Here is a 12,843-nt window from a genome sequence, read left to right on the forward strand (position 1 = left end):
CTTTGACAGACAGACACACACACACACACACACATCTTTAGTCAATCAGTCAGTCCATCCCTTGCATGTTTGCACATCAGGTAGCAGATCCCCTCCAATGTTCTTAATAGGTTGCGCTCTATGTTTCCCCACTGTCTGTTGACAGCTTTAGGTTCAGTGCTATATAACCCATGGTCTTCCCCTACTTCCTCCTGCTGATGTTCATCAACCATCTGTCTGCTGCAACATGTGATCAGCCAATCACATCCGTTGTTCCATTATTATGTCTTAGAATCTTGGTGACGATATTCTTCTGTTTGCATGTTGTGTCATAATGACATCAGTGCAACGCATGGCAGGTGGGTATCATATGTAACATCGTCTTTAGCTGAAGTCTAATTTTCCAGCAAATCAAAGAATGATCCATGTCACAGTCAGTTCTCTAGAAGAATCAAATCATAAGCACATATCTCAAGTGGCAACGTTTTGTGAATATCAGGTCAGTAGGTATCAATGTCTGAAGTGGGAAAATCTCCAAGACACTTTATGCTGATCTTCATTTTGGAAGTTATTATTAGTGACAAACAATCCATAGAATGTGCAAAACTCAAGCAACTGTTGTCTGCTGTCATTTATGCTTGTTCCTGGAAGCTTGGTCAGAAGTCATGATTGGTACCCACTTTAACACTTAAGTTGCCCATCAACAGCAGCTATTCCCGATTTGGGGTCTCCTGAATTATCCTTGAGAGTTGGTCATAGAATTCATCTTTTGTAGAGTTGGGGGTCTAGGCATAGACACTGACAATGTTGACAGATCCGTCAAATGTATGGAGTTAAAGTAAAAAAATGTATCTGGTCCCTCTTTCATTGGGCTTCACTATCTTCAGTAGTGAGTTTCTAAACCCTTTTCCTACTAGAAAATAATATAGTCTTTCTCATTTAAAGTTCCTGATTCTGCAACATATTTTCTGTTGGATTTCAATGCCCACATATATTTTAATAGTTCATTGTTAATCACTGCTGTCTTTCACATGTCACTGATTTTCATAGAATTCTCTTCAGGAAGAACACCTGGCTCAAAAAGTTCCATCCTACCTGTGCCAGTATAGAAAAGCAGACATATAAATGATGATGTTATTTTTATATATATATATATATATATATATATATATTGAAGGTTCATAAGTATATTACAATTCCTAGCTGGAAAGGCAACTACTACTAGTTTCAAATATAAAGGTCTGGACCCTCTTCAGGTTGTGAGGTTGGACAAGGGAATTCAGAATTTTCTTCCAGGAATTGTCATATATTTTTGACTATCTACAACATTCCCCTCTATGCCCCCAAATGCTCTTTACTTTGGATTTACCAAACCAGGATCATAATATACACCTATACAAAAAGGTACAAGAGTAAAGGTGATGTTTTAGATAGAAGTCATTACACAAGTACCAAATTGTTAGACCAGGTCATGAAAGTTACAGAAAGAGTTTAGAGCCTAATTAATTAAGAAGCTAATTAGGTTAGATAAGATGCAGTTTGATTTTGATTCAGAGAGAAGTACAACTAATGCCCTCATTCTAGTGAGACAATTGCCAGAAAAGTACTTAGCTAAAAATAAGCCATTGTAGTTGGACTTTGTTGACCTGGAGAAAATTTCAACAAAGTCTTTTGTTCTGTATTTGGTGGTCTCTGAGGAAGCTAGGTCTAAACAAATGGAATGTGAAAACCATAGAAGCTATGTAAAGGGTTGCTGTCAGTAAGGTGAGGGTCACTGACAAGTACAGCGATGTATGTATATAAAGTACAGATAAGCTTTCACCAGAGCTCATAACAAGAATTTGAGACTGGTTGTCCTTGTGAACTATTGTGTGCTAAGGACCTTGTCCTTATATCAGAATCTATGATAGAATTAAAAAGAAATTCCCAGTGTGGAAACAAAATTCAGAATCAAAAGGCCTTAAAGTTAATGTGGTAAAGAGTTCTAGCCAGCAGGAAAACAGACAAGACTCTTCTCTCTGCAGGAAAATATTCCACTAGTGTTGGTGTTATAAAAAAAAGCAGCCAGTTCACTCTGTGAAGTGGTTAGTGTTAGGAAGGACATCCAGCCTTAGAAACTTTGCTAAAACAGACATTGGCGATTGATATGGTCTTCCATCCAAACCATTCAATGCATACCAGCATGGAAGACGGATGTTAAATCATAATGATGATGTTGATACATATAATTTAGGCCCCTCCACACACACACACACACACACACACACACACTTATACTAAGTTACAAATATATGCAAACAAATAAAAATGAATAAACTATGTATATATTTTAAACACAAGCCTAATAAATACATCCATCCTATCTTTGTCATGTGACACTATTTTTCTGACTGTCACAGTTGGCCAAACGCCGGATGGAGAAGAAGTACAGAGATAAAGTAACTGAAGTGCTGGAGGATCTGGAACAGAATGGTGGCACTGTGAGTATCTTTGTCATTTATGTTACACAGATTAACTTCAGGCTGGAGTCAATTCTAGGGAAACATCTAGAGCAGTGGTTTTCAAATGGGTTCCATATGACCCTTAGGGGTTCATATAAGATTTAGTTGTTGGAAATTATGTATAACAAATCAGGTTACTCTTCTCAATACACAAAATATTTTAGCAATATTCTCATTCAATTCCTAATGATAGCTATATGTATAAAAGAGAGATTCTATCTGTTTGTGTTTGTTTGCCTACCAAAATGAAAGTAAATGGTTCAAGGGAAGCTATTATATATATATGTATCTATTATCATTATTATTATAATTATTATTATTATTATTAACTTTATTATCTATTATTCATTTCTTTGTCCACCAAAATGAAAGTGAATGGTTCAAGGGAAGCTATTTTGTATATATATCTATTATTATTATTACTATATATATATATATATAACAGAGATATTCTGTCCATTTCTGTGTTTGTTTGTTCAAAATTATACTATGGTACATAAAAATAATTTCTGTTTAACAGGTTTAGATGGTCATGGTCTCACATGGTGAAACCATCTAATAACAACTCCGTTCAGAAAGCTGGAATAATACATATACGTACCAGAGGGGAGAGAGACACACACAACCAAATAGAATGTTCAACAGAAGATTTATTGATATGTTAACATGTGTGTCTGTGTGTGCATCATGTATACAGAATAATAGACCGGCCATCATGAGAACAAAGTGTATGTGTGTATAGGCATGGATGTATGCATGTGCATTAGGTACATATAAGAATAGCAATGAAGTGGACAGTGAAAGAGTCTATAATGAGAAGTTAGAAGAATGTTCATAGACATAAGAAATGAGAGTACCAGTTTGTAACCAATTGTACAGGGTAATTGAAATACTGTATCAAGTTGCAGTGATGATGCAAAGCTGGTTGCCGTACATGTTGTACGTGAAGTTGAGGCTGTAATACTGCTTCTTGGGTCACTTGGTACAGGAGTTCTTGCAGGTTGTATATTCACTGTTGATCCATGGTGAAGTACTTCACAAACAATGAAGTATTAGAACCTGTGCAAGTTGCTGGTTGAGCTGTGTACATAGAGAGATGATGTTGACAACATTAAGAAGATAATGGTGGCAACACAGATGGAGGTTGCCGTAATGCTGTTGGACGGGTGTTGTCATCTGGTGTTATTGCTGGAACTAACTGTGTCTTGTGTGGTCAGTGGCTGGACCTTAAAGAGTCTGGAACTAAAGATCTCAAGACAAGGAGAAACTGGGTTTTTATAAGGAGCTGTGAGCTCTAACTGGGTTGAGAACAGGCTGTCTCATGTGATCTATTTAGGGGTTCTGACTGATTATACGCTGCGTATTGACACAACAGAGTAAGAGACAAATTGTGCCAATACCAAACAGAGTAGTGGTCATAATGGGGTCCAAATAGTGGCCAAAGGTTAGCTGTTATCTGCTATGCTGGGATACACATATATATAATAAAGGGGAGAGAGGAATTTCACTCAATCGTTCACTACACAGGTATCACATTGAAAGCTATTAAATTACAAAGTGTTTGTGTTGTTTATAATAAACTTTATTTTACATTTCTTGCCCACAAGTGATTATGTCTGCTCTTTAGCATACTTCTGTATGTCATCTCAAATCATGATCACAGGAAAAGTTGTTGATAATTCTTATCAACTAAAACAAAGCTGATAAATATGCACAAGTGTTGCAAAATAAGTTTAATTACCAATAAACATCAGCTTGGATAGCACTTTATTCAACCGACAGAGGAAGATGACCAATCAAACTGATTATGTAAATAGAATTCTGATTGGTTGAAAGTGTCTTCTTGTCTCAAGCTCTGATTTTCTGCCTATTCTTGTCAGAACCTTTGATATGGAGTATCGAAATTTTAATCCCTTTCACACTTATAAAATGTCAAGTAAACTTTAAAATTTGTCATTACCGTTTTAGCTGGGAGACCAAACTGATAGTTTGGTAACCCGCTAAAATAAACATTAAAAACCGAAAGGAGAAAATAAACAGCTTTGTAAATTTAACTCAGTGTTTATTGAACAAGAGAGGTACACAATTTAAGAAGTGACTTGTTAGAATATACACATCTGTGAGGAGACATAAACAAAAATAGCAAAGATCTATTATGCCAAAAGAACTGGTAATACATACATTACAAGTGTTCTATGAAGAGAACATAAGATTGCTGCATAATTCAACATGAATGTGAAACGACATTAAACATCGTTTAAGGTAAATGAAGGTTTCTGTAGGAATGCTAAGTCATATTCACTTAGTGAGTTTACATGTGCAAGGATGAATTTTGATGTTGTCGTTGTCGGCGTTAGATGCAGTAAGAGCTGATAGTGGTGATGTCAGCGGTGAGGAATTTCAATGTGTTGTAACATGGAGAAAGTGAGTAAATAGCTTCCTGGTGCAAACGCAAGCTAGACTCTCTAAGTGGAAAAAAATTATCTATTTAAGGAAATTGCTAGGCTCCATTGCGATTGCTAGATGCTCCAAGCAATATAAAATATGGCCCAAACCATGATTACCAGCATGAATATCATGTATTTAACCATTTTATGATTTTAGTAAATTTATACAGAAAACATAAGCATTATACCATCCAGCATAAATAAAAGTCAAATACATTATATTTTTTCTGTAAAAACCTATTCTGACATTAAATGAGTCCACTTCCTGTATGAATGTTTACATTTGTATATAATTTTACAAAAAAAATTTCTAAAAAAAATTCTGGAAACGATCTACTCATGTAATTTAAGTTTATTTTTGTTTTTGCGGAAAAAAAGTGCGTAAATTACATGGGTTTCTATGGTATTTTTTAGAACCACAAAGAATGATTAACAGTTAAGTAAATTTAACATAGAATGTTTACCACCACACTTAATTTTATACCCTTAGTTGAGCAGTATGTAAGGCGAAAATATGCAGGTTTCACTTAATTGAGCCTCAAGCCTTTTTTGACGCCCTTTGTAAGAATGTCCAGGCATAAATGTAGACAGCCATTATATTGTGTTTACCTTCAATAACAGCATAAAACAATAAGCTGGAGATTCACCTTTAGAACTGCAATTTTATAAATGAAGTTCTAGCTTATCGTATTATGGTTATATCTGCATCGTCGTCCCCCACCTCAATCGGTGCCCAGGACACTTGCTCCCCTAGTTAAACTACTGCATGTATATCAGTGTATTTGGAGAAAACAAAGGAATCAAAGACAATACAAAGTGATGTAGATTGACTAAGAGAGAAAAAGAAAAAATAAGTGAGGGAGAAAATGATTCATGTATTTGATGATAGACAGCATAAGATGCAGTAAGAAGGTCAATAAAGTATTTGGTGACAGACAGCAGAGGAAATTGCAGCTATAGTCTTAATATTAAAATGTCATTATCTGATGGGAACAAAACATCTTCATTTATATTTGTCTATAATTTATGGCTGTCACAAACAAACCCCATAATTTTTATGGATACTGCACTGCTCTGTGTGTGTGTCGATATATATATATATACTTTACTTAAAAGTGGCAGAAATATAACAAAAGCTGTTACTCAGAGTTTATATATATAAACACACTCTCACACATAAATTAATTCAAAATCACGTATTCTGGGAAAGAAGAAATGGGTTTAGTGGATAGTGCAAGATCTGGGTGGGAAGACATAGGTGACGAGAGGAGAAAGCAGTTGAATTGGGTAGTTCTTGATGTAACAGGTCAATTTAATCCATTTTCATGAAGTTCTTTTTTGTTTGATCCTTACAGGAAACGCTGGTAATTATAAAATCCAAGATCCCTACATACAGCTCCATTAACAGATGAAAGACCAGGTGAAGGGATATATCTGGTGGATATCTGTCAGTCATGTGACCTGCTTCAGTGTGAAATGTGAAAAAGTAAAGCAAAGGGGAGGAAAAGAAGATGTGGAGGAGAGAGACTACTACTTATTTCAGTCTTTAAAGCCTGTTCTTTACTTCTTTCCAACCAAATTATACAACTATGATGTCAACAAGCCTTCATATCAGCTATTTTGTCACATTTAAGTATCTATTTCTGATAATTGTATAAAAACCACCCAATGCATCTTCAAGTCTTTTTCACATTTTTATGAAGTAATTGATAGCAAAGAAAAGAATACTAAATTTATTTTTACAGGAGCAGGTTGGAGATGGGGGGGCTAAATGTTTGTCATTTGAACACTGATTTGAATGTCTTAAGTAAATTCTTTGCCCAATCTGGTAAAAGATAGCTCATCTGTTTCCTTTCCATTCATTTGCTGGATAACTCAAAATAACAACTGAAAAAATATATTTTGTTATTGTAAAAATTTCCTTTCATTTGCTGTTGTTGTAGTCATCATTTATATTAAGAATATCTTTCAAGTTAGGCTTGAAGATAGAACATGAAATCAGCCTTGAAATGATGAGGGTAGTAGTAACTAATGTTGATCTCTATTGGGAACCTTCAGCTGGATCATACAGTTATATGACAACATTGATTCGATTGTTCGGGTGAACGGTTTTCTTTCTAAGCCGTTCTGTATCAAACATTTTCCGGGTTAATCTTTGCTCCAGCCACCATCTCGTAAACCTTAATGGTTTCACCTATCGTTTGTAGGTGTTCCATCATGGTCATGATGATGGTGATGTCATCCGCATATGCTGAAACCGTGGTTCCCTCGAGATGCCACTCAACTTTCGCAGTAACGGCTCCAGAGCCATCACATACAAAAGCGGCGAGTATATGTAGAAAATTTTGTTAAAAACTATCCATTTTCTGGATGTTATGAGGCAACAATGTCAGGGCATATACATCTGTAGTAATGCCCTTTTATTTATACGATTTTTTTTCATTTCATATTTATTTCATTCATTGTTTGCAATAGTCTCTCTCCTCACACATATACTGCAAAGCTTACAGTTAGGCTGCTGAATTGAAATCTCTATGTTGCTTTGAGGGGAAGGTAAAACTTGACAAATTGCGTCTCCTATTGTTGGACTACCACGATGTTTGTTTAAAACAGAGAGATAATGACTGTGATAAAATAATGAAAGCAATATTTACTAAGCAAGTGAGCATTGTTATACAAAGAAATAATTAGACATAAAATATAAAAATTATTAGAATTGGGAATCAAATGTGAAAATATTATCAAGGGGCTAGCAGAAAACTGCTCAGAGGGTGGTCTTTCTGCTAGTATATATATATAACATGTGTGTATAAGTTGACATAGTGCTTTGAGGTAATTTGTCTTTCATTCCTAATCTTCTATGAAAGTATGTCTGGCCAGAGGGAAATATTGCCTTACTTAGAAACAGGTGAGTGTCAGTAAGAGGAAGGACATCCAGCCATAGAAAATTTGCCTCAACGAATTCCAACCGACCCATGTGAGCATGGAAAAGTGAATGTTAAAACGATGATAACAACAATGACGATGATGATGGCAATGATGATGATCTCATTCTTTGTAAGTTCTAATCTAATGTAAGCATTTTGCTAGGTTTCAAACCAGGATATTTTTCAGACTCTAGCTGCCAAGTCTTTACTAGGTACCTGTATAAAGTGATTTTTTTCCTATCTGTTGCTTAATTCTACCATAATTAGATTTAAATACAATGTCTGTGCTCTTTGAAAGCTCTCAAAAGCTTGCATAACTCACCTTGTTTTATATTAAGTTAATTCTTTCAGGAACATTCAACAAAAGACTCTCCTTGTGTTTTAAGGAATTTTGAAAATAATCAAGAATTTAAAGGGATTTAGTAAAATGATTAACATTTTGGTATTTAACATACTCAAGATAAGTATTTGGTGCATAACAAAAGATTATTTCATAAAATTATGATAGAAGGTTCTAAATTGACTATGAACATTTTAAAATAGGTAAATTTTTGTATCACAGAATCTGACACCAGGTTGGGTTCAAAAGGGTGAAAGAATTTAAGTCCAGATTATAGTTTCATTTTAATAGGAGTATAACCTTTTAGCCATTAGATTATTTTGTCAAAAGTATGCTTTTTTATTCACATTGTTTAAATTAATCATGCATTATCTCATAGCTTTGAAATTTTGATGATGTGATTGTATATTTTTACAATAGCATGGGAGGGTAGGTATGATAGGCTGAATCTGGCTGGCTAGAACATAAAACAAGTAGCATATTTGGACCAGATATAGCCAGTTTAAATGCTAAAGGGTTAATGGAGGAAAGTTTTGTCTATTATATAGGCAAGTCAAGCAACTATATAGAACTCCCTTCCTAGCTCATGACAATGATATATGCATCATCATCATTATTGTAATCATCAATTTTATCCTTTTTTTTTTTTTCCATAACCACATATGTAGAAGTTTGCTATCACACTACACACAACTAACTAGATATAATGGTTTCAAATTTTGGCACAAGGCCACTAAGTTCAAAGGAGGGACTAAGTCAATTAAATTAACCACAGTGTTCAATTGGTACTCATTTTATCAAGGCTGAAAGGCAAAGTTGACTCCAGCAGAATTTGAACTCAGAACGTAAAGCCAGACGAAATTCCACAAAGCATACTAATGGTTCTGTCAACTTGCCACCTTAAACTCGCTGGATATAATGGCATCTTATATATACCATGTTTGAGCATTCAATATTTTTTTTTTTTTTTTAAGAAACCATTTTTTTTCACACCTAAGAACAAAACTAATTATTTAATGACACTGGTGGCAAGTATGATCCACACCTGTTTTTTTTTTTTTGTTTCCATTTATTAAAAAAAAAACACAACTAGTACAGGCATCCCCACTTCCTCATGCTATAGAAATGGCAACATTCCAGAAAATCTTATCATAACATGGTATCTTGTAATGTGAAATCTATTTCCCTCATGCACTTCCATGTAATATAACATGGAAATTAATAACATGGTATGGAATTCCTTGTTACAGCAAAATTTTCAGTAATGTAATACTTCCATAACATAGGGGATGACTATTTATATTCCATGACATTTTTAACGTTTCCAGCATGGCTCCTTATGTTGAAGGAAACAGGCTTACCTAAAATGTTAGTTTCCACTTCTCATAGTACACACCATATGGAGAAAGCTTCTATCACCACTTTACCTTCAGTGAAATCTCCTTCAAATTGTTCTTCATCAGTTTAAATAACCAATTTACAGAATGGACAAAAGTCAGCTTTTATACTCTATAAAGTAATTAGTGTTAGGAAGAACATCCAGCTGCAGAAATCATGAAATCATGCTGAAATTGGACTGCACAATGAAAATGTGACCTTCTGGCCTGTTTTGAAGGCAAGTACCTCCAAATATGAATTGACATGGGCCATGACAACCCTTCAGTACTATTCCAGCTTGGAAAACAGATGTTAAGTAACATTTTAAATACACACACACATACATGCACATATGTATCAGTTCAAAAATGTTTGGGACATGTTTGATTTGTAAACAAGCAACTTCACTGCAATCTGTCATGGAGACAAAATTCTTGCTTTAAGCAAAACGTGTTAAAAAACATTAAAGTCAGTTCAGAGACTCCATCCACTCTGGTTGATTGGTAGATGCATTTTGAGCTTTTGCTCTCTGCAGTTACAGATACCAAGCAGGGCAACTCTCAACTGACTGGAAGTTTTAACTTCCTCATAAGAGATCAATAAATAATATTTACTGATTACATGGTACAGCCACTGGGCCAGAGCAAAATACCTGGACAGCACCCAAAGCAGTAATGTAAACTAAACAAACTTTACTTAGTGGCCATGAATGACAGCTTGGTATACATAGATGATGAAGCATAACAATGCAGAAGTGCATGCATCCTACAATCCAGTGATATCATTCATAACCTAGTAATGTTTCCACTCATACTGTCTCTAAAGATAATTTTCAGCGTATTGTAATAGTTGGCATTAGGAAGGGCTTCCAGTTGTAAAAACTATGCCACAGTGAAGCTTGGTGCACTCTTCTGGCTTGCCAGCTCCTGTCAACCCATCCAACCCATGCCAATGATGATGACAATTGTTTATCAGTCCAGACGTACACAAACATGTTAAATATGATTTCATATAACTCTGTACACACATATATACATATACGAGGTAGTATTAAAGCATTCCCGGACTAGTTATGCTTACTAAAAAATAACTTATTTACGTAAGTGTAGGTCTGATACTATACTAAGCTAACAGTATCTGTATGGGACAATGCAGATTTAGCTAATAGTGTCAGTATGATACCATATTGACTAAGCTAATAATACCAATTTAATACTACACTGAGATGCTAACAGTGTTGATATCATAGAATGCTGGCTTAACTTTGTTTATCTAGCCAAGATTTATTGATTCTGAAGAGTCAAAACAATATCTACACATTGTGTCTATCCACTACTCAGTTATGGATTGTGACTTTCTAGTCAGCATCTAGAGATTGTATCTGTCTAGCAAACATCTATAAACTGTGTCTATTCAGTCAACATCTATAGGTTTTAAATGTTTTTGTTAAAATATGGTCACCAAAGGATTACTACAGTGAAAACATTAATTAAAGACATTATGTAACGTGGAAAAGATAATATTAACTCTATGGTTATTACTTTAAATATTTCACCAAGTATGGGAGACAACTCTGGGCATGTTTTGGTTTTAATAGTTCTCCTCAGTGAAACACTGGATTCATTATACTTGCTGAATTATTGGTGGAAAAATCACTGAGTATTATGTCAATATAGTCATCAATTTCAAACTGAATATCTAGGTAAAAAAAAAAACTGTTTTAGTTCCAAAACACTATCATATACTAGCACAAACCAGAAAATGGACCTCCACATATTTACCCAATCTGCTAGAAATAACTGCCAATATTTTTCAAATAACATCCAACTGTTTTAAAGAAGGACATGCTAGTCTCGAAGAACACTACACCTGGAAAAAAACAATGGAATGGTTACAGCTGGAATATCTTTGATCTTAAATCAACTCAATCAAAGTTGTCTTAGGACTAATTAAGAGCCACAACCATGTACTAACTAGATATGCCTAGCTGCAAAATAACAGCACGTAGTAGCTTTCAACAAAAATTAGGGTAAAACTGCCGATAAACTTCAACCGAAAATTAATTTTCATTGATGTAATTAAAAAATTCGATATATTTACCAAATAAAGGCTTTTTACCATGTCAAGTTCCCGTTTGTCCTATCTAACCTATCAAAGACTAAATCCATCTAATGTAAAAAGATGTTTTGTTCTATGATGCCGGTTGAGTCTTTCAGCAAATTTAGTACGAAACGGCATTCTTTATTTCATTGAAGTTCATACTCCCTTCCCCACCTTCTACCCATGTTCCTCTGCTTCTTTCTTTTATAGGTTCGCTGTTTCTTCTCTCTCAATCTCATGTTTGCTCTGTTTTAAAAATACTTCGTAATTAAAGTGCAGATGAGAGTGAAAATTAAATAACTTTACGAATTATCACCTTAATGGAGAAGGAAGTAAACATTATATTAGTAAATAACATATTTCCAAAATTTCTTCAATAAATTCTCCTGTCAAACAAAGAAAAATTCCATTGATCATTTCTCCTTGTACGTATGTGCGCGCGCGCTACAAAATATCAGGTGAGAAGAGGGCTAGTGCTTCTATACTAAACAATATGATAAAGATTTCGAGCAGTTTTGCTGGTAGGAAGTCAGCCCATAAAATACAACGTTCTGAAATTTAACTTTCCGAACTAAACTTCATTAAGCTCCTCCTTCTACTGGTCAGATTTCGTTAACGAACTATGAGCGTGCCCCCTCACCGAGTAATGAAGACAGTTAAAAATGAATAGACCTAGATAATATAACCTTAAATTGGAAAAGTGCGCGGTACGCTGTTAAATTCTTGTTGAAATGGGTCAGCAGCCAGGTTTTGATTCCCTTTTAGCTTACCTTATTATATTAATACCTGACAAAGGCTTGAAACGACACAATCCACATTTTTCCTTATTTCATTAATTCTAATTATCACAATATTTCCAACAGGCATTGAAATGATAGTGATGGTGGCGGCGCGATGTAGACTGCCCCAAACTATCTACACCACCACTACTATAAAAGACAGACGAGTTATACACTTGTAAAAGAAAGAAAAAACATGAAAACTAGCCTCTCGACAGTTATTTTATTTCGTTAGCAGTGTTAGTTTTGCTAACTTACCCTTTATTTGTTGTAGATTGGTAAGTGTAATAGGCCGGAAGTAAATTCTACATTGCTAGGTAGATTATGTTAACAAAGTAGTCAATGTTAATTGTTATATATTACATTCACCTAGCGAGTTTGAAATGGTAAAAA

General features: G+C 34.7%; 1 protein-coding gene across 7 annotated transcripts in view; it reads left to right on the plus strand.

Annotated features, from left to right (window-relative positions):
* LOC106874070 (PACRG-like protein) overlaps positions 1–6,602 on the plus strand; it is a 25,630-nt gene extending 19,028 nt beyond the window's left edge. For 6 of the 7 annotated variants that reach the window (XM_014921651.2, XM_014921653.2, XM_014921655.2 and 3 more), the window contains 2 exons: positions 2,379–2,459; positions 6,283–6,602. In XM_014921651.2, coding sequence (XP_014777137.1) covers positions 2,379–2,459; positions 6,283–6,339 — 138 coding nt within the window. In that variant the 3' untranslated portion in view covers positions 6,340–6,602. The remainder of the gene's footprint in view (positions 1–2,378; positions 2,460–6,282) is intronic. The other variant, XM_052972814.1, reaches the window with a different exon arrangement.
* Positions 6,603–12,843: the final 6,241 nt, after the last annotated feature.

The sequence above is a fragment of the Octopus bimaculoides genome, chromosome 14 (assembly GCF_001194135.2).
Source record: "Octopus bimaculoides isolate UCB-OBI-ISO-001 chromosome 14, ASM119413v2, whole genome shotgun sequence".
Classification (NCBI taxonomy): Eukaryota; Metazoa; Mollusca; class Cephalopoda; order Octopoda; family Octopodidae; genus Octopus; species Octopus bimaculoides.